The sequence below is a fragment of the Chironomus tepperi genome, unplaced genomic scaffold, assembly GCF_022539635.2.
Source record: "Chironomus tepperi strain 1889 unplaced genomic scaffold, CSIRO-AGI_Ctep_v1 contig_450, whole genome shotgun sequence".
NCBI lineage: Eukaryota > Metazoa > Arthropoda > Insecta > Diptera > Chironomidae > Chironomus > Chironomus tepperi.
The window spans coordinates 185,937-213,683 of NW_027226572.1; the positions used below are offsets into that span (position 1 = coordinate 185,937).

Genomic DNA, 27,747 nt, shown 5'->3' on the forward strand with positions numbered 1-27,747 from the left:
CTTTTGTTTTAGTTTACAGTAATCATGTTTTGCTTAATTGGGGTCGAATTGAATGACCTATATTATGGACGTTATGTCTGAAAATTAGTTGAAATTGCACAGATGATCTTGAAAGATAAAATGCGTATCAGATTTACAGTAATTAAACAGATTTAAGAATATTTAAAGTGAAAAATGGCAAGGATTTTAAAAGGTAATTTCGGAAGTAATTTATGCCTTAATCAGCATAATTCATTTCGGAACAGATTTGACCCTTCTCATACCACTTTTCTCTTGTTGAATTAAGTTTGTCTTAACCCTTAACAATCTATTTAACTTTTATTTATTTTCTTTTTATTTCAATTGACTTGTACCAAAATTTAAAAAAATGCTCAGTTTTAATTACTTTGCAGTTTCTTTTTGAATTGTATGCTGTGCAACCTTTTGTCTATTTAATTGATTCCCTAGGCAGTGTTTAAAATAGAATTTTGTCTTTTATTTTGTCAATCTTTGGAGCAATTGCCATTTATTTCGTCGTAAGCTATATTATTTTTGATTTGATTCAGGGTTGTTCCCAGTTGTTCAAAAATGATGTCTATTTAAACGAAAGTTTCATCATTTCCTCCTTTCTCATAGTCTTCGGTAACCAAAACTTAATATTTCCTTAGTGAAAGTAAACAGCAATCAAGCACAATTCCCGAGTAACATATATTAGTTGTCAGGGCGTCACTACGTCATCCCTTTGGTCGAAGACGTGATGATGCCCTGATGGCTACACGACGAGTGGTTTTGGATCATTTTAAAGACGAAAATTAAAATTTGTCGAATCGTGCTGTTCGGGATTATATTCAAATGGATCTTTAAGGTTATGATGCAGTAGTCCGAAACCTACATGACCTTAAGAACAACAAAACACTGTCACTTACCCGAACGTCACATTGTTCAACAGGATACCATTACAATGCCCTATTACTGGTTAGACACTAAGTTGCAATGACTTCATCTTGATTGCTGATTTCAACCCATTTTTCTAGTAAAAAATTGCGATTCGCCGCATTGTGCTGCTCGGGTAATTGCTTTCTTAATGTCAAAACATGAATGACTCAGTGATGTCTGCTTTCAAGCCATTTAACATTAAATAAATAAAATTTTTGCTCGTGTTGTTTGGGTTTTGTGTTGAAGAAATTCCTGTCCTCCCATTTTGAGGTTATAAATCTTTCTAAATGCTAATTAAAATAGCATCTCTAATGTAATTTTCTATAAATTTTCTATTAATTACTTTAATTTCTTAATAATCAGCTACATCTAATTCAATTTCATATTTCTTTAATTATTCCCAACATCTCTCAGCATCACATTACCTTCCACCTGTTATGAGACTTTTCACCTGTCTCTTTCCATTATTTATATTTCGTATTATTTTCCTCACTTAGGTGGCAAAAATATTTTGTTTTTCCTATGACATTCGAGAATTTAAGATTTATTCATGGAACAGAATGGACGAGTCAAAAATAATGAAAAATATTTGTCTGCTCTCCTTCATTCCTCGAGTTAAAATTGAATAAACTCTGTTTTATAAACAATAGATCATGTGCAATTTTAATGATCGTTTCCTTTGATCCTATGACCCTCGGGAAGGTTATCCCGACCAGTGGTTGCGTCTGTGAGCCGCGGCATAGTGAACCAGGCATTTTGGAAATTTCATTAACCCCATGTTATGTATGGTTTTGGTATCTCAGAAATAGGCCTCAATTTTAAACAATAACACGAACTGATCATTGAAGCTAAGTTCAGAATCTGAGACCGGTACCTTTGATCCAAATCTAGATTTTGATCATTAAGTCAGTTTAAATCTCGAATAACACAATGTAGTCTTCAGAGCGCCACTACGTTGCCGAATTGAGGATAACATCTGAGGGTACCCTGTTTGGAATGCTACATGATAGCAAGACCAAAGTGTGCCCTGATGGTTTAGTAACCTGAAAATATCCTGACACCAAGACCTTAAGGTATCTTGGCAAAACGTGGGGGTCTAGAGGGTGTTCCGATACGCAACGACAAGACCTTAGGTTGCCCCAACGACTACGTAATGGTTAAACAGTAATGGTTGCTCAAATGGTTACGTGACGGCAAGGTCTAGGGAAACCGTGCCGACTACATCGGACTGAAGATGCCCTGACGACCGATATCTGCACATTTTAACGTCATGCTATTCAGAAATCTATCAAGTAACTAGGAAATCAAACTGTCAGAAATCAATTAATCATACATTAAGTAGCTTTATGAATCAGAAAATTGGAGAAAAGTCAATCAAGTAGATTCTTAATCTCTCTCTCAGTCTAGATCGTTTTCCAAATATATATAAAAATCTAGTTAGTTTTATATAAAAATCCATATAAAGGAATTTAAATTTCCTTAATTTAAATTTATAAAGCTTTCCATCTGGAAAGCATCAGATTAAAATAAATCTGCCAAAGTGTAAAAATTATTGAATTTATCAAAAGTAAAAGATAAAGAATTGAAAATTGCACAAAGATTTATAAAGAGAATAAAGAATCTTAAAAGAAACATGCTTTTTTATTTCAATTTCAACGATGTGAAGCTTCAAATCATCACAAATAATAAAGGATGGAAGCTTCTTTCAAATATCAATCTCAATAAACGTTTTTATCACTTTTCCTTGAATTTTATTAATTTTTTTTTTATTTTATTTTATTAAAATTCCATCCATCATTTTACTTTACAGACACATTAATGTATCTATCTAGCAAAAATTGTTTGTGAACAGCACTTGAGACAATTTGTTTATATTTCAAAACAACAAGAATAAGATTGTGAGTGAATAATAATAAATAAAAATCTCTGCAAAATGTTCATGAAATATGTTTTAAATTCATCGACAGCTGCAGATTTTGGTAGAAAATTTCCTTCGAGTTAAGTTTGCAAAGAATTATGAGTTTATTTTTATTTCTCTTTTAACGGTTGATTTATATTTGAATTTGGGGCAATAAATATTTTTTAAATGTGAGAATTTATTTTGTGATTTTTTGTTGCTGAGCAAAATCCGGGTTGGAGTAGATTCTTTAGCAATTCTTTAATTTATTGAGCGAACTTAAAATTTGAACTAGATTCTTTAGTTTTTAAACAAATTCTAAATTTGGACTAGATTTTTTAATTTTAGAGCAAATTCAAATTTGGACTTGATTTTTAGCACACTGAGCAAATTCAAAATTTGGACTAGATTTTTCAGATACTGAACAAATTCAAATTTTGGACTAGATTCTTTAGTTACTGAACGAATTCAAAATTTGGACTAGATTCTTCAGTTACTGAGTGAATTCAAAAATTTGGACTAGAATCTTTAGTTACTGAGTGAATTCAATTTGAACTAGATTCTTTAATTTACTGGGCGAATTCAAAATTTGGACTAGATTCTTTAGTAACTGAGAGAAATCAAAATTACTAGATTCTTTAGTTACTGAACAAATTCAAAAATTGGACTAGATTCTTTAGTTTTTGAACAAATTCAAAATTTGGACTTGATTTTTAGCACACTGAGCAAATTCAAAATTTGGACTAGATTCTTTAGGTACTGAACGAATTCAAAATTTAGGACTAGATTCTTCAGTTACTGAGTGAATTCGAAATTTGGACTAGATTCTTTAGTTACTGAACGAATTCAAAATTTGGACTAGATTCTTCAATTACTGAGTGAATTCAAATTTGAACTAGATCCTCTACTTATTGAAATAATTCAAATTTGTACTAGATTTTTTAGATACTCAACTCTAGATTCTTAACCTATTTAATTTAGAAAAGATGAATTAACCTCAAAACAATTAACAAATCTGAAAATCCACTCAAATTAAAAAGCAATAACATAATATTAGACACATTATTAATCATGAATAAATGTTTAAGCATAATAAAATTTATTTCAGTATAAACTCTTCAAAATGAATACAAATTCACAAATGTTTTTTGTATAAGCCGCGCTTAAAATATTTATCGTCTGAAGCTCACAAGGAATCAGAATTGAAAAATGTTTGTTTTTCCTTTAAAACTTTCATGTATATTACAGCAATTTGTATGCCATTCCCGCTCACCTTAGAGTTCAGTTATTTAAAATTTATACGAAAGCATTTGCTTGATTCATTGCCATGCTACTCGTATGTGTCAGTCATTAAATTATTGTAAATTTTTCTCTTCTTTTTCGGCAAAATAATTCCTTCTTGTATTTCTTTCCTCTTTCGCTTCTTGTTGTCCGTCTTTTTTAATTGCTTCCTAATTGTTCTCGCTGCCGCCTTTACCGGATTATTTATTTTCTCTTGTGCCAATGACTTACGACGATCAACACGTTTACGTAGCATTTTTGACTGCAATTCCAATCGCACTTTGTCATATTCTTGAAAGCCAATTAATGTCTTAATTCTATTTCCAATTTGCATTGCTACTTGTTTAAGCTCCTCAATTACATGCTCACCATCAACCATTTCACGTAGCATTGGTGTCAATAATGAACTTGCTAATTTCATTAACGTTTTTCTGTCAATAATGTCAAGTAAGTCATTAAAGAAATTAAAAATTGATTTTCTTAATATAAATGATGCTTTTGTTGTTGCTATTTCAGCATGAATTGCATATCTCAATCGTCTTATCATCCACAAAAGATTGAAATCTTTTTTATCATTGACCATTCCAGTAAATGGAATGTCTTTGAGGATTTTAGAAATTTCAATTAAATTTTCTAAAATAGCTGTGAGCAATTCTTGTTCAACATCAGGCTTCAACTGTACCGACATGTCAAATGCGACACTTTGGAATTGTGACTTTGATTGTAAGAATGGAATTTCATCATTTTCGTTCATGACATTTTCATCATTTGTGATTATGTCCTTTATTTTTGGCACATCTAGGTTCTTTATTAAGATATTAATAACCTTCAATGACCTCATTCTCACCCATGTATGGTCGTGCGACAATAATGCATGAACTTTATATCCAATTTCATTAATCGTTGACTTATTGCTTACATCCTTAAGCGCACTTCCGTCATTAAACTCTAAAATCTTGATTATTGCATTTAAAGTTTGAATTAAGTGATGATCCTCAACAATTTGCTGATCACGTTCATCAACGACACTCGATTCCATCTCATTATCATCATTATTGTCCGTTTTCAGCCGTTTCACACGAACAAACTTGCCTGGTTCATCGTCCGAGTTTGAAATCGATTTCAATAAAAGCTCCAATAAACTTGACATTCTCGACGTAATAAAATCTTTGTCTGTTGCATTAATAAATCGTATGATTAATTGCGCAGCCATTTCGCGATGTACTAATTTCTTATCCTTCAATAACATTGTAGCAATGTCAATCAGTTGCAGTCGAGATTCATTAGGTAATTGTTTGATTAGCAACTCGATAGCAGCGGCAATCTTTTCACGACATGTTGGTGATTCGTCATTTACAAGTCTCGTGCCCAGTGAGAGAAAGAATAGTCCACAGAATTTACAAAGTTGCGGCTATAGTAAATGAGAATTGTAAATTGTAGAATTAATAAATTAGAGTATATGTGAAATTGAGGATAGTTCACGTATGATTAATTATTTGATGAACTACTTATGATAAGCGATGTGCTGATTGAAACACGTCAATGAGTGTTGGCATAGGAACGTGATTTTATAAGCATTATTAACGGTTTTGTAAAATTCAAAAATTTAACGGTTTTGTAAAATTTGAAAAATTTAACGGTTTTTTGAAAAATTCAAATAATTAACGGGTACTATCCAGCAGCAGCAATAATAAACAACTCACCTGAGGAAAATGTTTGAATATCAAATTCATCATCTCAATTACAGATTCTCGTCCGCTAATTTCCTCGTAGTTCAATTGAGCAATGAAAAATTTTATTAGTTGATCAACTTTCTTGCCCAATGGATATTCCATTAAATACGTCAAAACAATTGGTCTTATTGCATTACGTCTCTCGGCTATTTCAGATGTTATACTCATTTCTGCTATTTTCCTAAGCACTTCATGAATTTCAGGAACAATTAATTTCTTGTCTAGAATGGCCTTAAGCAGGACAAATGAAATTGTATCCTTATCATTTGCTATTGTTAAATCTTGTTCTATATACAGCAATAGTGTTTTCAATTGATTCTCATTGACAGTATAATAATCGACATGTCGTATAAGGACAACGACACTTTTGAATGTGCTTTTGACCAACAAATAATGATTGTCCTTCCTGGATATCTCAGTCGTTGCATATTTATGTAGAATAGCGAATGTTTCACTTGCAATTGTTTCTGTAAATTTCTTTAAATTATCCAATTCCACTTTTTGATGCCACATAATTGTAAAGCATCGTACAGCAAGCATGTTGACTTTAAGGAAATTTCCCTTCAATGAATCGACCAAAAATGGCACTAAAGGATCAAGAAAGCCTTCCAATCCCTCCGTCTTTTTCTTTTTTAATGTAATATGCAACATTTCCAGTCCAAATTCAACGAGCACGTACGAATTTGTCTGCTTGCTTGATTTCACATTCTTATTCGTCGTACTAGCTCCACGTCTTTTTGGCTCCTCAGCAATAATCAAACAATCAACTTTCTTCACCTTTTTTTTTGTGTGTGGACGAGAAAAAGAAATGTAAAATTAATCAATGTTGGATGTGAATGTTGGGAAAATCGGATTTGTAAGATTCAAATAATTAACTGTTTTGGAAAGTTCAAAATGAACCGGTTTTATGCAATGAAAAATTAACGGTTTTGTAAAATTTAAAATATAACGACTTTGTAAAATTCATATAATTAACGGTTTTATAAAATTCAAAATTTAACGGTCTTGTAAAATTCAAAATTATGTGGTTTTGTAAAATTCAAATTTTACCGTTTGAGAAAATTTAAAAATCAAATTAGCGGTAAAATTCAAATCAAAATTTAACGGTTTTGTAGAATTTAAAAAATAAACGTTTTGTAAAACTCAAATTGAATCGGTTTTGTAAAATTCAAAATTTAACGGTTTTGTAAAATTCAAAAATTTATCGAATTTGTAAAATTTAAAATTCAAAAATATTACGGTGGCTAAGAAACAACCAAAATTTAATCTTTACCTCCTTTGTGTCATTCTTCTTTTTGCTCGGCAATAAATTTGGTATTGACTCGGAAATTGTGCCATGAATCAATATCATCAAAGCATCAATTGGAATTTTCTCGTTGACTGTAAAACCCGACGCAATTTGTACAAGACATTCCTGAAGTTTCATAACAGTTCGCTTTGATTGTGTCTCAAGTAACAAATTCTTGAATGGTTTAAGCAAGTCCAAAATGCATTTTTCACTCAATGTCGATGCCAATATGTTGAGTGTCAAGAAGCTCTTCCGACTTGGCTTAGCTTCAGGCGTTTTATGTCCAATTTTACCAATCTCCTGTTCCTCATTATTCTTCCCAAAAATATCATTAAAGCATATGTCAAGGACTTTTTGTAGAATATTATCCGTGACATTTGACTTGACCAATTGATTCTTTAATGCATCAATCAGCGTATGGACAGTAATAGACAGCACATGAACTTGAAATCCTTTACATAAAATACATGATAAATTTTCTATAGCAACTTCCAGATGTTCAACTCCCAATACCAAAAGTATTTCCTTCAATGTATGTCGTGCTGTTGCTCTGACTTGCTTCAGTGTCGATTTAAGGAACGTCGATACTTTCAATAAAACTTGTGACATATACTGATGCAAGAACTTTGATGGCAACTTTAGTAACAATTTTATCATTGGCAGTGCCAATGGAATTCTTATCATGTCAGCTTTCTCTTTGAGTCGTTTCTCTTCCTTATTGAGTTTGTGTGCATTATTGGTTGATAATTCCTTTAAGATTCTGAATAGAGATGGAATCAACTGTCGTGTTAGATTGCGTATGACACGTTGAGAGACATTTGGCTTAAGAGTTGTAATCTTCTCGATAGCTGGTGTATCTTCTTCCATTGGAACATCCTCCTCCTCATCATTCTCTTCTTCAATGTCTGAATTATCGTCTGGATGTTCTTCATCATCATTTTCTGTCTGTTCAACTGGATCTATCTCTGTCTCAGCAATAATTTCTTCTTCAACTTTATCAACACTAATGTCAACATGCTCAACGCTACTCAACGTAAAATGAAATCCATCTAATATGGCAGGAATTAATTTAACAAGCTGCTTCTGATAAGCCTTCGAGTCATTCATCATTTTTCTAATGTAAAATTTAAGTACAATCTCGTACTGATTCCACGGTAAAAATTTACATATACATGAGACATACTCAATTGCTGCTTCAATAACTTTTGATTTTCTTTGATATTCATCGGTGCATAGAAATATTCTCGATATTGGTAGGAGAAAGTCATTCAATGTTCTTAAATTTGGTACTCGTGTGTAGGTTTTTGCTATGTCAACGAATCTTCTTAGTGCCTTCATATGTCTGAATTTTTGTAAATGCGTAATATTGTCAAAAAAGTCAAGTTCTCGATTATTCGAGTCGGTTAATGAATGTAGATCGTTAAGAATTGGATGTGCTGTTGGATGTTTACGTGCTAATTCTCCCAATAGTAGAATTGATTCCGTTCGGATCTCATTGTTTTGACAAATCTTCTTTTGCAGTAAATTGAGGATTATTTTGTCCATGAAATAGTCAATTTGTGGCTTATCATGTTCGAATTTTTCGATGACTTTCGTGCAGGTCAGCTTTAAATGATGTGATGAATTATCGCGTATACCTAAATCCTTTTCAGTTTTAAGGAAATAGAAGCAATGATAAACAACAAGCACAGCTAAATCTATAGAAATTTCCTCTTGTTTTTCGAGTCTATGAAAAGCACTCAGCTTCCTTTCAAAGTCTGGCTGTTCAATCCATCGCTTATCATAAGCATTCAAATCATTAATAATCTCTTTCATGTCCTCATCAGCAGCAATTTGACTGAAAATTTTAACAAGAAATTTCCTCTGATTAACCTCATGGATGACCTCAAAAAGTGGCGAAACAGCACGTAAATAATTATCTGGACAGTCTACAGCTTTCAATAAATTGGATATTGTTGTTAAAAGTTTCATTATTCCTTCCGAATCATTTTGATCCTCGACGACTTTCCTCAATGTTAATGGAAAGAGTATGTCAAGGAGAATTTTCGATGACTGAACATCCTTTACGAGTTCAGTGACACGCGATAGAATCAACAAGTTGCGTGAATTTATTGACTTTGCCTTTCGGATATTTAAAAAATTCTTCAATTTCATCAAAATGTCTTGAATGAATGGCTCGACTAACTTAGTTCCATAATTGATAGTTGTTACTTCTTCTTCCACATCAATTAATGTCAATAGACGTTCAAGGCAATCCATAACGCATTCAATAACTTTCAGTGTCGTTGATCTATTGCCGAATAGTCCAATCATCGACTTTAATGCATAATTTCCATCCGAATCAGACTTTTCCAAGTATTTAAAATATTTTGGATTCTTTGACCATTCAACAAACAATTTCATTAATCCAGTGACATTTTGTGATGCATCACGATGAAATGTTTCAAGATGTTTCCAAATAAAAAGTCCAAAAACTAATTCAATCTCATCGGATGTCCAATTGAAACTTTCATATTGCTCGAAGAATTCAACGATGCTTTGCAAACATGATTGTTTGAGGTTTTTGGACATTGTACTGTCAATGTTGAGTGTATGACATGCAATTGATAAAATTGACCGTAGAGTTTTACGTTGAAAAGCATCACCAAATGCACCAGCAACATTTTTCTTTATTAGATCAAGGAATTGAAGTTTAGATTGTAGTTCATTGACTTTAAAGGTCGTGCCTGCATTTTTGATATTTTTCACCATGATAGAGCAGTTCTCAATGGAATTGGCATCAATTACTTTGCCCATAACGATGTCTGATAACTTCAATAATTCTGGTTCCTTTAAATGATTCATAAATCTAACAATGACTTCCTTTTTTGTCCTAAAGCCCTCCTGATCCTTCTTACCAGCTTTAATTGTCATCTTCGAGTATAAAATTGGCAGGAAAATTTCCACAAATGCTTCACGATTTTCAGCTTGAATTTTCTCATCCAAATTTAATGTCAAAATCTCTTGACGAAAAGTTTTCTCATTGACACAATTGTACAGTAACTCTTTATAATTCACAATAGCTGGATCTTTATACGTCATAAGACAATCAAGTGCCAACTTTTGTACTTGAAAATTGCGATGCAATAAAAATTCAAGATACAATTTTCTCAATTCATTCGTTTTTGTCACACATTTGGGATTCGTGAACTTTGCGAAGACTTGTAAGTGACTTATTAGCAGCTTTTGACGTCCTTTTATCGGTGCCTCGATGTCGTCGTCATCGACTTCATATTCATTTTTAAGGAAATCAAAGAAAAGTTCAACAATATCTTTTTGTTTTTGGTCGTGGATGTTTGTTCTGGTGTCGCTCAGGATCTGCCATAGCTTTGCTCTGAAGCTGATTGGATCGTAGCGATCGGTGACTGTTGTAAATTCCAGGAATTTTGACTTTATTAATTCACTTTCAGATATTGTTTCTGGATCTACTGGAACTTCAGCACTTTCTGCTTCTGATGCCTTAAAACTTCTTAGCTTCTCGTAAAAAATAGTCCAAAATACGTTGACATCAAAATTGGCAATGTAAGACTCAATGACTTCCTTAACTGGATCCCAAAGTAGTTGAAAATTGATATGAAGAAAGCCCAGACAAAACTTGATAGCATCTTGAGCACATTCAGTGTCCTTGACGTCTTGGAAAATGCCGGAATCAAAGTTAATCTTTTGTAACAAAAGTATCTGATCTCGGTATGTCTGAATTGTTGGCGTAATTTCTTCAATTTGTCTAAAAATTGTGTAAATTGATTCCTTATTAGGCTTCAAATGATCAAACGATGAGAGAATTTGTGCTGTCAGCAGTCTGACTTCTTGCAATTGAGACATAAGATTGTCTATGAGTGATTTCCTTACTTTGGTAAATACTTCCAATGTCAAGGATTTTTCGCTGTGCTGCTTCATTTTTTGGACGAAATAATTGATGATTTTAATGACTGGATAGGACTTGTTAAGAGTCAGCATGACATTGATGATTTCCATCATTTCTGAAGCTTCAAATTCATGCTCGATGTGTTGGATTGTTGTGACACAGACAGCAAACACAAAGACTTGCTTTGGACAGTTCTTAATTCTCAAATTTTTGATGATTTCTTTACAGACTTTCTGTAAATGTTTCTCAATCTTCTCCTTATCGAATGTCACTAGATGCGGCATTATCTTCATAGCCAATATAAACTCCTCAATGTCCTCATTATTTGCTGAGTAATTTAGTATAATTTTTGTAAGTCGATCTACAGTTTTTTGATTCTTAAAATAAAGACTGTATCCATTAAATTCAGCATTTTCCAATAAGTTGTTTGGCTTTCTAGCCTCAATAATTTTCACCATAATTTCCATCGTAGCTTTTGAGAAATTCTTCTCGAAATACCTTATAAAATCGGGCATAATTAAGATATCAAATTGAGCACAGCTTATTGAATTAATAACAAATGACTCAAATACTTCAGCATGTTCAGTACTTAAAACCTTTTTTGCCAGACGACTTGCTTCTAATTGACCAATCATAAAGTTCTTCGAAAGCAATAAAAGAGCACTTATTTGTGATAAAGTCATCATAACATCCAATGAATAATCTTGGTCGATTATCTGAATTACAAGATTAATGGTTTTTTGGACGTCGGTCAACTTTTTTCCACCATAATATTCGATAGATTGACCGAGGAAAAATAACACATAATGTACGGCTATTGACTTTTCATCTGTTGAAAGTTTCTCATCTTTTATTATGTTATCGAAGGTTTTATAGATGACGTTCCAATAAGTTGGGATGTATTTGATATCAACATAGCATAAAATATCTCCGACTGTTTGAATAAGAATCTGGAATTAGAAAATAAACAAATTTAGTAACTTTTTAAAATTTAACGTTCAGAAGAAATTTGAATTTTCAAAACATTTGTATGGTTTTGAGCAAATTGAGAAGGAATTGTATGGTTTCTAAGCATTTTGAAATTCAACATTTTGTATCAATTTGTAGGCCAAACACAGTACTCACCTCCTTTAATATATCCCAATACTTCTTAAATTCATTCTTCCTGAATGCATCAAACAGAATTTCCATAAATTCATCTCCTTTACTATGAAACTGTCCATTTAATCCACGGACCATCTCGAAAAACAATTTTCCACAGCCAGTAATGCATGTCTCATCTTGTTTAACTATCCGTAACACAGCAAACAAAAAGAAATTCTTATCTTTTAAGTTTCTGACCAAAAATGCAAAGCATTCAACAGCAAAATTAATAATGTGATCTGGCTGGTCTTTTTCACTCATCAATGGAATCACTTTTGAGATGACTATGTTTATTTCCTTGCACAGGAAAGGCTTGAGGATCTTGAATAAATATGCTAGACAGATCAGTGTCCATTCTGTTTGGTCGGCATCTTTTGTGTCAAGAAGTTTGAGGAGCACTTCAAAGAATTTATGGAAATGAGCATAAAATTCCTCTCGGAGATCTCTGGCTAACGATACTGTCAATCTAGAATAAACAGAATTATTAAGTATACCATATAGGAACCAGTAATACACAACTTACTCTAAAAGTGGCTGAAGTGACAAATTTGTGGCACTTTCAAGACGATTTAGCAAAATTTCTATTAATTTATCCTTGTGATGCAGAACAAGCACCAATGTTGCTGTTGGCACTTTGCGTACTTCCTTTGAAAAATCCACATATTCTCCAGATAAATTTAATGTGCTCCATTTGTCAAATGTCTGATAAAAGTAGGAACGATCATCAGTCGGAATTTCATTAACATGTTGGATGTGATAAAGTGCTGACGATCTTAGATCAACTTCTGCAATACGTTCGCTGAATTTCTTGAACTGTAAGAGATAGTTTAATTAATTTTTCTATATTCACGTGTTTGGTTAAAATTCTTACTTTAAAGACATTTTCATTTTTATGCTTTTTCGTCATCTTTTCTGACTAATTCAATGATATTTTGATTTTTCCTAGTAAATAATTAATAATTCTTTTATTTTAACTCACTAATAGTGTATACTTCTGTATACTTTAATTAATATTTAATATTTTGCGATTTCCATGTCGCAATGTTTATGTTTACACGTGATTTTAGGATTTGTCGGACTGACAACCTCTGTAATTTCAAAATCATAGCAACCGACAAAATATATTTGAATTTATTATTTTTTCACATGTATATTTCCGCGGCATCGATTAAACAACATTTTCTTGATTTCTCGAATTTTCACAATAATTAATAAAGTCTACTGTCTAAAAAGTATTGCAATCGATAGTATCAGTGAAATATCACATTGTGAAATAGATAGTTGATAAGAATAACAAGTAAAGACGATGAAAATCGAAGAAGTTAAATCTACAGTAAAAACACAGCGTATTGCTGCTCATTCTCATGTTAAAGGACTCGGTTTGGACGAAAATGGAGTTCCATTACAAATGGCATCTGGTTTAGTTGGGCAAAAAGGAGCTCGCGAGGTAATTGAATAAATAATTTAAAAAAATATTTCATTAATTAACGAAATTTCATGTAAATCATAGGCTGCTGGAATCATTGTGGACCTTATAAAGGCTAAGAAAATGGCAGGAAGAGCTGTATTACTTGCCGGACCACCAGGAACAGGCAAAACAGCTATTGCCATGGCAATCGCACATGAATTGGGAAATAAGGTAAACAAACTTTACTAACACAAAGAACTGTAGCTAACAAGCTGTATTTTTAGGTTCCTTTCTGTCCAATGGTCGGTTCCGAAGTATTCAGCAGTGAAATCAAGAAAACAGAAGTACTTATGGAGAACTTCCGAAGGTCAATTGGTCTACGTATTCGTGAGACAAAGGAAGTATATGAAGGAGAAGTAACGGAACTAACTCCAGTTGAAACAGAAAATCCAATGGGCGGATTTGGCAGAACAATCAGTAATGTTGTTATTGGACTTAAAACAGCTAAAGGAACTAAACAACTCAAACTCGATCCAAGTATTTACGAATCATTACAAAAAGAAAAGGTTGAAGTAGGCGATGTCATTTACATCGAGGCAAATAGCGGTGCTGTAAAGCGTCAAGGAAGAAGTGACACATTTGCAACAGAATTTGATTTGGAAACCGAAGAATATGTTCCATTGCCAAAAGGAGATGTCCATAAAAAGAAGGAAGTTGTACAGGATGTAACTTTACATGATTTGGATGTTGCCAATGCTCGTCCACAAGGCGGTCAAGATGTTTTATCTCTCGTCGGTCAACTCATGAAGCCAAAAAAGACAGAAATTACAGACAAGCTCCGAACAGAGATTAATAAAGTTGTCAATAAGTACATCGATCAAGGTATAGCTGAATTAGTTCCTGGTGTGCTGTTTATTGATGAAATTCACATGCTAGATCTTGAGACATTCACATATCTTCATAAATCATTGGAATCTCCAATTGCACCAATAGTAATTTTCGCTACAAATCGTGGACGTTGTGTAATTCGAGGAACTGACGATATTGTCTCACCACACGGAATTCCATTAGATTTACTTGATCGCTTAATGATCATCCGTACAACTCCATATAAAGTAGCAGAAATAGAACAAATCATTAAGCTTCGTGCACAAACAGAAGGACTATCGATTGACGACGAGGCAGTAACACATCTAAGTGAGATTGGAAATAAAACAACATTAAGATATGCTGTACAGCTAATGACACCTGCATACCAATCAGCCAAAGTTAATGGACGATCACAGATTATTAAGGATGATGTTCTCGATATTGGTGAACTATTTTTGGATGCAAAGAGAAGTGCTAAATTCTTATCAGAAGGCAAGAACTTTATGAAGTAAAACCATTAATGCACAGAGATTGCTTTTATTTTCTAAATGTACACGATTGAATCATTAAAAAGATAAATATTGAGTGAATTGATGTCTAATTAATGATATTAGTGATCCAGTCTTGATATTTCAGCACGTCTGTAAACAGTGTGTAGGTGTAATTGTCACATCCAGCGAAATCTATAAAGGAAGCACTTACAATGCCTCTTAGGTAGTATGTCTGATTATATTCGACTGCCATTGAACTCCCAGAACTTCCAGTTTCAAGACATGCACCAGAATTTAGTCCACCAGCACAAAATGTGTTGTCTGTGGCAATGGAAGTGAATCGCTTTTGAGTTTCTGTACAGCTGTTCCTTATTGGCATGTTATATTCTTTTGGATAATTGTTGGGTAGGTCATGCTGATAATTGTAATATCCTGGATCGTCTTCTTCCAGTGCTATGAATGTAATGATTTTGCCGTTGGCAATTGACTGCATTTCATCACTTCCGTTCCATAGACAGATCGGTAAAATATTGCCGTCAAATATAGTTGGTTCCTTAAACTTCAATAACGCAATGTCACCATCGAATTTTTTAACTTCCGGATTCCAATCTGAATGTGTGACCACTTCCTGTATGTCAATGTTAATTGTGCTGCTTAAATCTTTAAGATCCAGGACATTTGCTATCAGGAATATATCATCACTTCCTCTTCTGTATGGTGAATACTTCTCTTGAATGCAGTGTGCTGCTGTAATTGAGAAACTGGAAGTGATTATTGATGATCCACATAAATGTTGGAAGTTCCCGTCTTTTGTTTTGTTGATTTTACTGTACATTTCAGCAATCCATGGAAAGTGGAGTTTATTTGTTTTTTCAGAGATGATTGGAGTTCCACAGTTGTTGGATGTTGCTAGATTGGCAAAACACAGCAACATAAATATGATCATGATGAGAAAGCCTGTTGCTTCATTCAGCTTTTTGCGTTAATTGATCTTGTAAGAATTAAGTATGAAAACTGATCATACTGTAAAATATTGTGACTGTGTTAGTGAGTTTGTATGTGTAAGTAAGGCTTAATATTATTCAATTTTAGCCACCGAATGAAGCTATGATTAACAATTAAGTATGTCAATCTCTAAACAACTTAAAACTCTATAATACCCATAAAGATATTCACAGAAACTCCATTCTTAAAACGGTTTTTAAAATTTCAATTTTCGCATGCTGGGCATGTAACTAGTTTTTGTTTACATTCAATTTTTTTTCGCAAAAAATTACTAGACAGATTTTATTAATTAATTTTTAGCTATAATTAAACAATAACTCAACAATAAAATGCATTAGACATTAAGGCAATCAACTACCGTGCTATTTTAATCTTTAAGTCTGTCGTTTAGTATTGAAATTCTTTAAGAAATCTTCAATTAAATAATTGTAATTAAGGTATGAACATGGAAAGTACTAAGCAGTGTGACTGCAAAGGTAAAAGGACATGCTTATTATGTGAGGATTCACTTAATAAGAAGGCCACTGACTGGTATGCTTTATTTAAGGTAAGACAGTTTTCAACCTTAAAAATCGGCAATAAATCTTACAATTTCTTCCTTTAGAATTTAGATTCGTATGTTTATTGCTGGATGTGTAAGAAGATCTTTAAAGGATGGGATGTAATAACGAGCTGTGATGATCACAAACTGTTAGATGATGGGAAGAAGTTTTCCGGTCTATATATTCATCCAAACTTTCTAACTCCCGAAGAATCGAATGAAGTCGTCGATTCCGTTGATTCCTCAGAATGGGATCTATCTCAAAGTGGTCGCAGGAAAAAGAATTTCGGTCCGAAAATAAATTTCAAGAAGAAGAAACTCCGTCACGAATTCTTTAAAGGATTTTTCGAGAGTACTGGATTTGTAAGGGACAAATTAACGACTATCGACTTTCTGAAAGACTTTAAGGTAGTCGAGGAGTGTTTCTTAGAATATGAAAAAGCAAGGGGATCGCACATTGAGCCGCACATAGATGATTGTTGGATATGGTAAGAAAAAGTCAATTTAAAGAATATTCACTGGATATTAATAGATCAATTTTATAGGGGAGAACGAATTGTTACTGTTAACACAATAGGCGAGGCAGTTTTATGTCTCACAAAGCATTTTCCAACGTATCCAAAGCAATACAATATTGATTGCATGGAAGAGTACAAAGAAGGACTGATAGGTGAACTTCAGGACGAAATAGCTGACGATGTTCTGATAAGAATTGCAATGCCAGCTAACTCACTTTTAGTAATGTATGGAGCTGTCCGCTATCAGTATGAACATTCAGTGTTAAGGGAAGATGTTGAAGGAAGGCGTGTCTGCATTGCCTACAGAGAATTTACTAAACCTTACGATCATATGGTTAAACACTTTAATAAGTCATTGTAAATAATTATTTTATTTCTGCTAAATCTAATTGTTAAGGCTTACATTCTTTTTGGAGTCAAAAAATACAGGCAATAAGTTAATTTTGTGTCTTTTAATATTATGACAGTATTAAAGTTTTGTAACGGTCGTTTAAAATTTAAATTTAAATTGCGGCGAATTCGTATTTTCAGACCCTTTGATTTTGGAAATATCTACACAAATTTCTCATTCTTAATTCAACTATCTAGACGTCTCAATAATCTTATTGACTTTGGGAATTCAACAATTCATTCAAAAATACTTCACAGCTTGCTGAAATTTGCTCATAGCACTTTTCAAATACTTCTTTATCTCCACAAATCGGATCATGGATGACTTTCTCATTTTGATTGGGATTATAATTGCCAAGCAACACGACTTTCGATGAACTTTTGAGTGTTTCGGCAGCTTCACTCAATTCTCCAATATGAAAATAGTCCATTCCAAAAATATAGTCAAATTTGGTGAAATCTTTGTACGAAATTTGACGTGCTTTGTGGGTGAAATTTTTGATTCCGATTTGGTTAAGTATTTCGTCGACGTATTGATTTATGTCACAGCCAACTTGCCAATTACCTGTGAAATTTATTGGAATTTAAAATGTTAAATTTCTCTGGAAGTTAGGGAAGGTCAGGAATTCATTATTAGAAGTCAACATGGAAGTTTTTTTTTTTTTTTTTTTAAAATAAACTTTTTATTCATTAAATTTTTAACTTAATTATGTACAAAGTTTGGATACATTTTATTTGTATTTAAATTTTTAAAGGATTCTGGCTTATCGCATTCATCACTTAGTTTTTGATTTTATTTTGAAATTGTTTTGCTTTAATTTATGTTGTGGTTTATTCGGTGTTTCGCGACGCAAGACGAGTGTTGAAATTCGCTTGCAACTTTCCGACGTAGTCCTCAATAGAGGGTATTTTTGCTTCAGTATGTAGATCTGATATCCTTTCATATCTTGTTTTGTTGAGAACAATTCTCAAGAATTTGTTTTGTAGTACTTGTAGTTTTTGTAGATGTGTTTTTGCCATCCGTTCAAATGCTGGACAGCCGTATGTGAAGATGGGTCTCACGGCTAGCTTGTAGATGAGAAGTTTGTTTCGAACGTCGAGATGTGAGTTCCTGCTGATGAGGGGATAAAGTAGTCTTAGTGCAGTGTGAGCTCTGTTGGTCACATATTCTACATGCTGCTTTAATGTCACTCTCTTGTCGATTATCATTCCCAGATATTTAGCTTCGGTTTCCCATTTGATGTTTTCGTTGAGGAATTTGATGTTGTCTCTTGGAAGTTGCCTGGAGTACCTATTCGTGATGAATAAGGCTTGAGTCTTCTGTTTGTTGAGATTTATTTTCCATTTGTTCATGTATTGTTGTACTTTTCTTCCAGTGTGTTGTAGATGTGTTACAATATCGGCTGAGTTTTCTGCAGAATGATACAATGCAGTATCATCTGCGAAGAGTGCGATATTGTTGGTTGTTTCTCTTACAATATCATATGTGTAGATGTTGTAGAGAGTTGGTGAAAGCACTGCTCCTTGTGGTACTCCGAATTTGATTTCATTGGTTTCTGAGAACTGACCTTTAATAAAAACTGAGAAAGTTCTTTCACTTAGGAAAGATCTTACAGTTTTTATAAGTGGTAGTGGAAACCCTAATTTGATCATTTTAAACAAGAGTCCGTTATGCCAGACTCTGTCAAATGCTTTCTCCACATCTAGGAAGATCATTCCTGTTGATTTCTTCCTGCTTATGTTTTCCTTTGCTGTTTTGATTACTTTGATGAGTTGGTGAGATGTTGTAAACATGGAAGTACGCTAGCGAATTTTATAGCTTAAAGTCAACTTAAAGGAACATATTGTAAAAGATACTGATTCGAGTTATTGCACCTTTTGGTTCGAAAACCTGGAATTCAACACAAGCAGTTTAAAGGAGAGATGTATGGATCACGACTTTGTAGATAACGAATTTCGCAAAAAAACGTAAATCACAAAAAAGCAACAAATTAACGCAAAAAATCCATACTTATTGCAGCTGAATCGATATGAAATTTTTCTCCCACATTCCTTTTCTCCGCAAAGTCCTTTAGAATTGCTTCCGCCATAGGAGAACTAAGAATGCAAATAAAAATCCATGAATCAAAAATTATGACACATCCAGCAGCTATTTCCTTTGATCTCTTACCGGCATGTATTACCAAAACACACAAAAAGCACGTTGATTTTTTGATTGCTAGTTTCCATTCCAGCGCAACAGCCTCAAATATGCTTTGTTTTCATTGAAATGCAAATAATCAACTGTTCATTCGCAATCGCATCTGAGAGAATCAAAACAATACGTAAAAATTGAGAGAGAGAAGTAAGCATGCACAACTGAGAGAGAACCGAATGATCATTTAGGATCGTCAATTCCATCAAAATTCATTCCAACAATAATTTTGTCGAGAGAAAACCCAACCAGACTAAAGAGAATGCAACAGGTAGTTGGCGATCTCAGCAATTTTCAGTTTCACTTTACATTCTCATTCGCTTTTTCGAGTTTGTATCGATCAGACGCGTTTCGGTTGTTATTTTATTTTTACTTTATTTCTCTTGTGTAAAAAAAATATTTTTTAAGTCATTAAAAAAACCATTTTTTTCCGATATTTTAGTTGTGAAAATAATATTCTGATAGTGTTTATGTGCTGATCGCAAGCATGTGTAATGAGTTAAAAAGTCAACAAAAAAAAAAATTGTTAGAATTAAAAATCACGGATGCTTACTTAAGGCTGACAGGGTGATTATAAAGAGTGAATTGTGTGATATTCTTGTAAGAAAATAGAAAAGAGAGAGAGAAAGAGAGAGTTTTTGTGGAAAGGAGAAGTGACCAAATTATTTTGATGACGACATCAATGATGATCATTATTTAATGTGTCTAAAGTGAATACAGTAAAGGAATAAGAAGTGTTTAGTGAAAAAAAAAAGAGTTATTTTCAAGGTTAATCAGTGCTGATTAGTGACAGAATAAAAGAAATAATAATAAAGTTTTTAACATACACAAAGATACAGGAATCAAAAATCTTAACACGCTGATCCAACAGGTAACGATCTTTTTTTCTTCTCATTCTTGTTCTCCTCTTCTTCGTCTGTTTCGAGATATAAAAAAAAGAATTTTATTATATCCCCATTTCATAAAGATTCCTTCTTCAATTCGCCCCGTGTGCTGTGATTCTTCATCTCTCTTTCCCATCCACATCGGGTCTTGTGGAAGATTTTTATGAATCATAATTTCTTCTCCTTCGAAGTCGAATGAAGTTAAAGGCCTTTCTTTTTGCTCTCTGGCCGATCTGAAGAAAAACTGGTTTATCTTAAACAAATTTATTTTGGATTTTCTGTTTCTCGTGTTCTTCTTAGGCCGCTTTTAAGTACTGTGTTTCGGATCTCTACACTCAATTTCTTTATTTGTTTGCTTCTTACCTCCTTTTTTTTCAATTCCCTTGGATATATTTTACAATAAACAATAAAACGAGAGTCGGTTTTTTACGATAAATTGAGGCAACAAACAGCAGCAGCTGAATATCGAATGGATGAAAAAAAAAGTGTGCTGCGTAAAATTTGCAACAACAACTTCATTGCGCAACTTATAAGACAGAAAAAGAAAAAGAATTTATTTTGGTTAATAAAAGAAGAAAACAACTTGCATTAAATTGAAGTCACTGGACCCTGAATTTCATTTTTTGCTGTCTTGGACATGGCGAAGAAATTATTCGTCAAGTCATTGTGCTCTCACTTCGTCCAATAATATGTGCTGATTTTTGTGAATTAACATTTTTTTGTTATAAAGACTGACTGGACAACATTTTCATGCAACGTAATCAGTTTTAGACTAGTTGGCGTTGTGTGAAGTTTGAGAAGGTTTTGATGATAATGAATAATTTTGCGTAAGCCTGCTTGAACTTGAAAATGTTTGAGTATTTGAAATATTAAGTGTGTCACTTCCTTTGTTAAGAAGTTTTGTAATGATGATTACTTCGTTAATTGCTTGATTTAGTTGATTCTTTCGTTAAGAAATTTTGCGTACGTCATTCATTCGTTAAAGAACTTTTACGTACGTCATTCCTTCGTTAAAGAACTTTTACGTACGTCATTCCTTATTTTAGAGCCTTTACGTACGTCATTTTCTTCGTTAAAAATATTTACGTACGTCATTACTTCGTTAAAGAACTTTTACGTACGTTATTTCTTCGTTAAATACTTTTACGTACGCAATTTCTTCGTTAAATGCTTTCACGTACGTAATTTCTTCGTTAACAACTTTTACGTACGTCATTCATTCGTTAAAGAACTTTTACGTACGTCATTCTTACGTTAATGACTTTTACGTACGTCATTTTTTTGTTTACAATTCAGTAGAACTTAGATATGCGTCAATTCCTTCATCAATTGACCTTCAAATAACCAAAATAACATTTACCCAGACATAACCAACACAAAACTCCTTCCAAAAATAATTCCACCACAAACAATCGTGAGAATCCTATTAAAAAGAAGCCAAAATAATTCAAAAAGCCAATAAATTAAGGACATTAAGAATTCAGAACCCACAAAAAATTCAAATCAATTAATTTCCATTGAATTCACATTTATTTTAATGTCTTGCTGTTCCACCACGGATTTTTGAATCATCAGCGAAAAAAAAAAATTCCAGCTTTACCTTCAAAATTAAATTCTGTATTGCTTGCCATACCCAGAAATGCTTTTGTGCATAATAACAACAATAGTCATGGTATATACAACATATCTCCAACTGTACGTGTACCATTACACATATATGTTAAATAATGACACATTTTGTAACCAATTTTGTACAAAAAATATAAAAATTAAAAGTTCACATATCTCGTGACCGCATTGACTGTGAGATTATAATAAAAAAGAGAAAAGTGAGGATGGAGAAACTATTTTCATACCTTTTGACTATATATATTCACATATTGGACAATTTTAAAACCATCCATTCGACAGCCACACCGGCTATTTTAATAATAATTTCACACAGAGCTCAGGCAAGCGTGACCATTTTTCTTCATACTTAATATCTCTCACCGTCTCTCCCTAAACAAAACTTGAAGTATATTTGTTGTTGTGTTAAAATACACAACCGTTTGTGCATAAAATATTCGAATGATCATCGGCAATTCATTCATTCCATGTTGATGAGTCATATGCAGTTCTTTGCTTAAGTTGGGATTGGGATTGGTAGCTAATGATGTCAATGGACTAGGATGGGAGGGGGTCTGGGGTGCTGGAGAGTTTGTAAAGCAATCATTTGAGGATACAGGAGGTAGCAATGTTGAAGATATAGCTATAAGGACTGAATTTTGGAGGTTCATCCATTTGAGTTCGGACTGCACGGCAGAGGTGGCGTTTTGGACATGTATGTTGAGTTCGGACGAAGCAAAGTCCTGACAACTCTGGAGTCAGAGTGTTACTATCTCAAAAACGACCGTTAATTTTTTTTAAAAACAAATTTTTGTCGATAAATTTCAAATTTTTTTTGACTGTTACTTTTATCATTCTTCGTAACGGAAATTTTAATTTTAAAATAAGTTGAGTTCGAATTTTTCGACAATTTAATGACGAAAAACTCGAATTTGAGACGGCCACATTCTGCCTGGAGTAAGCAACGCTCTCTAACAGACAATAAGCAGGCTCACCTAAATGAGCGAACACATGACTGTACTCAATCAATATAATCGATCGTTCTCAATTTTGTAAGTAAACTCATAAGTCATTAGCATATTTCTTTTTAGTTCGAGATTTTTTTGTCCAGCCACACCTTGTATATGTCTCAAATCTCCAATCCTTACTGCACATCACTTCCAATATCCCCCCACCATAAACACAAGATTTATTAATAGCTTATCTCACGGATGGAAACAATATAAAAAAGAGTATGAATGCATTTAAGTGAAATGATTGAAACATGACAGGTTAAAATGATGAACTCTGCTTTAAATGTTCATAGCAGGTAACCGAGCAATTTATGAAGCCAAATTCCCTCATTATTATTTATTTATTTTCTGCATTTCTTTTTCCCCTACCGTTCCTTAATCGTTTCATTTGAAAAATGAAGAGTTTCACACAATAATAAAAAAGGACAAAGGATGTTATATAAGTTTTACAATGCAGGTTGTTTTCTAGTTCTGTTTGGGCAAGTTCACTGTTTGTGAAATGAATAAAAGAAGACTTTTTATATAGTTTTTTGGTGAAAAAGAATGCAAGATGTATTCATGAGCTGAATGGCAAATAACAATGTCAGAATTGGGTTTGGAACGAATTTAACTTTTAATTTTTTTGTTTCCAAAAAGATTTTTGCTTTGTTGCTATTTTGTTAGTTTTTTGAGATGCTGTTGACTTTGGAGTTTTGTTGGATTGATACATTGATGCTGTATTGAAATATTAATCAAATGGAGTTGGGAATACGGTAGAAAATTGATTTGTTATTTGGGAATTTGATTCTGTATTTAAAGTTGTAAAGTAAACAACTCAGTAGGCTGCTGAATACACAATTCAGCGGATTGCTGAGTAATGATATCAGAACCCTGCTGAGGAAACAGTTATAAATTTTGGTGAATATCCGATTAAGCAGTTTGCTGAGTCACCAATTCAGTAAGTCGCTGAGTAATCAGTTCAGCAGTTTGTTGAATAAGTAATTCAGCAATTCAGTGTTTATTTATTTAATCAGTTTGCTGTGTTACCAATTCAGCAGTTCGGTTGGTAACGAAATATGTAAGCAGTCAGCTGAAATGTCAATTCTGCAGCCCGATCAGTTAACAATTTCATAGTTTACTGAGTAATCAATTCAGCACTTCATCGAATAGTAGTTTAATAAACAGTTTGATAGTTTACTTAGTACCCAATTTGACAGTTCAATGAGCAATCAATTCTATCAGTTCACTGAGTAATCAATTCAGTAGTTCGCTGAATATCCAATTCAGCAGTTCACAGTGTATCCTATTTAAATGCCCACTTACTATCTAAATTGTAAGTTTGCTGAGTTACAAATTGTAAACACAAAGCAAAGGTAACTCAGTTATTCAAAATATTCCCAAAATTCAATTAAAATCACATACTTGACTAATCTTAAAGAATGTTCCCATCAAATTCCACATTGTCAACCTCTTTATTGTCAACATAAGTATCTAATAGTCTTATCCCCTGATCTCAAAACGTCCATATTCAAGGCCAGTTAATCTTGTTAGTAAATAATCTATAAAAATGAGCATTCACACAGAAACATGTTCATAGAAAATTGTTGGCATACATCCCAATCTATCTTGTTCTTACTGCCCATTTTACAACCTGTTCAAACAGAAATTATCCACCATTAGTCCTCTGGTAAATTAATTCCTCCTTTCTTTCTTCTTCATATCCCGTAGCCTGAATAGAATTTTATCTTTTGGTTCGGGTCTATTCAATTTTTTTGTTGGAATTAAAATGTAGTTCCTTCCAAATTACAAAGTCATGTAAAACATTTCTTTTCTGTTTTTTGAATGCTATTCTTTCTTATTCTTACCAGAGTGTGGCCATCTCAAATTCGAATTTGGCATTAGATTGTCGAAAAGTTCGAACATTTCGAAATTAGATTGTCGAAAATTTCGAAATTAGATTGTCGAAAATTCGAATATTTCGAACTCAACTTATTTCAAATCAAAAATTTACGTTACGAAGAAAAGTAAAATTAACGGTCAAAATAAATTTGAATTTTAACGACAAAAATTTTTTTGAAAAAAATTAACAGTAATTTTTGAAACATCCACACTCTGATTCTTACTGTCTCATTTCGAGGAATTGTACGTGATGGACATTTTTTCACCTCGACGAGAAATGAATTCTAAATTGATGTGTACATAACAGACAGTAAATACAAGTGACACTAAAAAAAAAACAGAAAAAAAATATTTGAATGTAAATGCTAATTAAATTTACATAATGTGTCATCAAACTAGTTCTCTTTGTGTGTTCTGCGTATGTCTGTGTAAAAATTTTGTCACATCTCATCTTTATTTATAAAAAAAATAAGAATTCTTTTACTGTTCGGCGTGAAGAAGAGATGAAAAATATTGAATTAAATATAAAAAAAAATTAAGTAGATCGCGTCGCAGTGCGGTGACATAAATCTCTGCCCGAAATGCTGCAACAGAGAAAAAAATTAAAAAAAAAACTTTCTTTTAATGCTGCTTCATTTTGTGTCGAAAAACTTGTTTATACAAAAATAAATGAATGAAAAGTAAGCATAGATTGAGTAAAAAAATGGCGGGAAAAAAAGTATCACATTACGACCGCAAACAGTTTCGATTACAATTTTCATATTTCATTATGACTGAAATGATCGAGTGATACCCTCGTAACCGCATATATCTTCATTCAGTCATAATAATCAAACCAGACACAAAAACCACACACATCAAAAGGTGGTCGATCGCGTAGCTATGTTTATTAGCATTTATAGGGAGGATACAAAGGGCTTTAATATGAGGGCAAAGAGCATTCAAAGCAAAAAAGAACTTCCCGATTGGCACAACTTGTTCATGGCAAAAAAGTGGCATCCAAGACGCTGACACATGGCTTCCAAGTTGCTGTCATATGACATCCAAGTGGCTGTCAGATGGCTCTAAAGTGACTGTCACATGACATCCAAGTGGCTGGCATATGGCTTCCAAGTTTCTGTCACATGGCTTCCAGGTGGTTGTCATATGGCTTCCAAGTAACTGTCACATGGTTTCTAAGTGGCTGTGACATGACAACCATGTGGCTGTCACATGACAACCATGTGGCCATCACATGGAAACCAATTTGCTGCCATATGGCTGCTATTCAAACCTTGGGCTGATCGGGATTGTGGCATAGTTGCGGGTTTCTTAATACCAAGATACCAATCGACTTTACCACCAAACAGCCCCAAAAAACTTATCATTAACCAAAACAATAATCTTCCATATCAGCCTAGCGGCGATGAGAAGCGACAACGACAGCCATGAGGAAAAACTCACAATCAAAATTTACCGTTACGATTTCACCAATTCAAATTGTATGACGATGCATGCATATATGCTTCTTGTTGCACCTGTTTTATGTGAGCAGCTTCACAACCAAATCTTGTTGCAAAAACAACAAAAAACCGCACTTAAATGGAATACATAAAAAAAGAGAGGGAAAAAGCAGGAAAAAACTAAATGTTTTTATGCTTAAAATTATAATTTTTGTTGTTGCTGTAAAAAAAAGAAGTTCTTTTTGGTTAAAAAAATTAAAAAATAAATATCAAAGAGCATGGAAGAATATGAAACAGAAGGAGAGTTTGAAGTTTGATGAGTTCATTAGAATGTTTGGAATGGGAAGCATTTGTATTTGTGGAGGTTCGACAAACTTTTTGTCATTGATTGCTTTGTTTTGGAAGAATTGTGTGGAATAGGATACGATTAGTCGATCGTATGTCTAGTTATAATATTGACAATTCATGGGAACTTATACAAATGTACTTCTACTACTAATCGACTATTCGCAGCCTGTTCCACCCAGGGAAAATTTAGCATTCGATAAGTTTTGGAAGGAAGTCAGTTAAAAAATTGACAAAGAATGAAGAAATAAATCAACGGTCGTTTAATATTCAAATTATATTTGCAACTACAATAAGTTGATTTTCCCCTTTTATAGTTGTTTACCCTTTCATATGAATTTTTAGTCTGATTTTGAATTTCAAAGAATAAACATCTAATTTATCAAAACCGTAAGGATATTTTTCTTACTATACTTATCAATAACTAAGTGTTGCGATTTATAATCTAAAAATTGAACCTAATTTGCCATCAAAGTCATTTTCAATTCAAAATTCATAAAAATCCAATTTTTCTTGCTCCCGTTTTCTTGCATAAGTTGTTTTTATAAAACTTCCTGTAACTAACAACTAGTCTAGCCACTGCAGTTTTGTTTTGTTTAGATTCTTTTATTTACAAACTAGTAATTCATGCTACAAAGCTCAATTCAGTTAACAAAACAATATTCCGGGTCTGTTACAAATATTAATTAGAATTCCAGAACCTTACTCAATGCAGTTTAGCTTATTTCTTAAAAAGAATGATGTTTGTTGTATTCTTAGATTGTGTAAAAGTAACTTATGTCAGACTGCATAACTAAGGGTTGGATTTAACTGTTATTGTTTAGCAGCATGTTGATCATGATCTTATTAAGTATAATAAGTAAAATTAGATACCAAATGGGCTGAATTGAAGGCTGTATGGAGCTAAATGCACTCAGCAGCCTTTGGCAAGCGGTAGTCAGTAATAGAATCAGCTTTAAGATCCAGCTCACTTAATCCATAAATCAAAATTGATTAGAA

At 33.0% G+C, this 27,747-nt stretch overlaps 6 protein-coding genes across 6 annotated transcripts in view; 3 read left to right on the forward strand and 3 right to left on the reverse strand.

Moving 5' to 3' along the window:
- Window positions 1–3,894: 3,894 nt before the first annotated feature.
- On the reverse strand, window positions 3,895–13,158 carry LOC139098661 (small subunit processome component 20 homolog). Its single transcript, XM_070650905.1, has 6 exons — window positions 13,033–13,158; window positions 12,685–12,974; window positions 12,144–12,627; window positions 7,100–11,968; window positions 5,797–6,603; window positions 3,895–5,504 (listed from the first exon to the last, which is right to left on the reverse strand). The coding sequence occupies exons 1-6, from the start codon at window positions 13,066–13,068 to the stop codon at window positions 4,143–4,145; spliced, it is 7,848 nt and encodes a 2,615-aa protein (XP_070507006.1). The 5' UTR covers window positions 13,069–13,158; the 3' UTR covers window positions 3,895–4,142.
- A 161-nt stretch (window positions 13,159–13,319) lies between these two features.
- pont (RuvB-like helicase pontin) lies at window positions 13,320–15,029 on the forward strand. Its single transcript, XM_070650957.1, has 3 exons — window positions 13,320–13,608; window positions 13,672–13,800; window positions 13,854–15,029. Exons 1-3 carry the CDS (start codon window positions 13,468–13,470, stop codon window positions 14,949–14,951), a joined length of 1,368 nt encoding a protein of 455 aa, XP_070507058.1. The 5' UTR covers window positions 13,320–13,467; the 3' UTR covers window positions 14,952–15,029.
- Window positions 15,030–15,036: 7 nt separating this feature from the next.
- On the reverse strand, window positions 15,037–15,765 carry LOC139098669 (serine protease gd-like). The gene has a single exon (XM_070650926.1). The coding sequence runs from the start codon at window positions 15,763–15,765 to the stop codon at window positions 15,037–15,039; it is 729 nt and encodes a 242-aa protein (XP_070507027.1).
- A 437-nt stretch (window positions 15,766–16,202) lies between these two features.
- LOC139098651 (alpha-ketoglutarate-dependent dioxygenase alkB homolog 4) lies at window positions 16,203–17,435 on the forward strand. Its single transcript, XM_070650896.1, has 3 exons — window positions 16,203–16,482; window positions 16,540–16,964; window positions 17,022–17,435. Exons 1-3 carry the CDS (start codon window positions 16,375–16,377, stop codon window positions 17,353–17,355), a joined length of 867 nt encoding a protein of 288 aa, XP_070506997.1. The 5' UTR covers window positions 16,203–16,374; the 3' UTR covers window positions 17,356–17,435.
- LOC139098652 (low molecular weight phosphotyrosine protein phosphatase-like) lies at window positions 17,380–19,675 on the reverse strand. The gene is made up of 3 exons (XM_070650897.1): window positions 19,555–19,675; window positions 19,396–19,481; window positions 17,380–17,949 (listed from the first exon to the last, which is right to left on the reverse strand). The coding sequence occupies exons 1-3, from the start codon at window positions 19,611–19,613 to the stop codon at window positions 17,597–17,599; spliced, it is 498 nt and encodes a 165-aa protein (XP_070506998.1). The 5' UTR covers window positions 19,614–19,675; the 3' UTR covers window positions 17,380–17,596.
- A 241-nt stretch (window positions 19,676–19,916) lies between these two features.
- Window positions 19,917–27,747, forward strand: part of kmr (kramer) — a 157,408-nt gene continuing 149,577 nt past the window's right edge. The window contains exon 1 of the mRNA XM_070650910.1: window positions 19,917–20,449. The gene's annotated coding sequence lies outside the window, so the exon portion shown is untranslated. The remainder of the gene's footprint in view (window positions 20,450–27,747) is intronic.

Coding starts and splice junctions, on each gene's coding strand:
- LOC139098661 (XM_070650905.1), bottom strand. CDS start 13,068: ATGACGAAAAAGCATAAAAATGAAAATGTCTTTAAA. Junction 11,969..12,143: donor ATTGGGATATATTAAAGGAG/GTGAGTACTGTG, acceptor TTCTAATTCCAG/ATTCTTATTCAAACAGTCGG. Junction 6,604..7,099: donor AGAAGAATGACACAAAGGAG/GTAAAGATTAAA, acceptor ACAAAAAAAAAG/GTGAAGAAAGTTGATTGTTT.
- pont (XM_070650957.1), top strand. CDS start 13,468: ATGAAAATCGAAGAAGTTAAATCTACAGTAAAAACACAGCGTATTGCT. Junction 13,609..13,671: donor GGCAAAAAGGAGCTCGCGAG/GTAATTGAATAA, acceptor TGTAAATCATAG/GCTGCTGGAATCATTGTGGA. Junction 13,801..13,853: donor CACATGAATTGGGAAATAAG/GTAAACAAACTT, acceptor CTGTATTTTTAG/GTTCCTTTCTGTCCAATGGT.
- LOC139098669 (XM_070650926.1), bottom strand. CDS start 15,765: ATGTACAGTAAAATCAACAAAACAAAAGACGGGAACTTCCAACATTTA.
- LOC139098651 (XM_070650896.1), top strand. CDS start 16,375: ATGAACATGGAAAGTACTAAGCAGTGTGACTGCAAAGGTAAAAGGACA. Junction 16,483..16,539: donor ACTGGTATGCTTTATTTAAG/GTAAGACAGTTT, acceptor TTCTTCCTTTAG/AATTTAGATTCGTATGTTTA. Junction 16,965..17,021: donor ATAGATGATTGTTGGATATG/GTAAGAAAAAGT, acceptor TCAATTTTATAG/GGGAGAACGAATTGTTACTG.
- LOC139098652 (XM_070650897.1), bottom strand. CDS start 19,613: ATGGAAACTAGCAATCAAAAAATCAACGTGCTTTTTGTGTGTTTTGGT. Junction 19,482..19,554: donor TGTTTTGGTAATACATGCCG/GTAAGAGATCAA, acceptor TTGCATTCTTAG/TTCTCCTATGGCGGAAGCAA. Junction 17,950..19,395: donor TATCGATTCAGCTGCAATAA/GTATGGATTTTT, acceptor TAAATTTCACAG/GTAATTGGCAAGTTGGCTGT.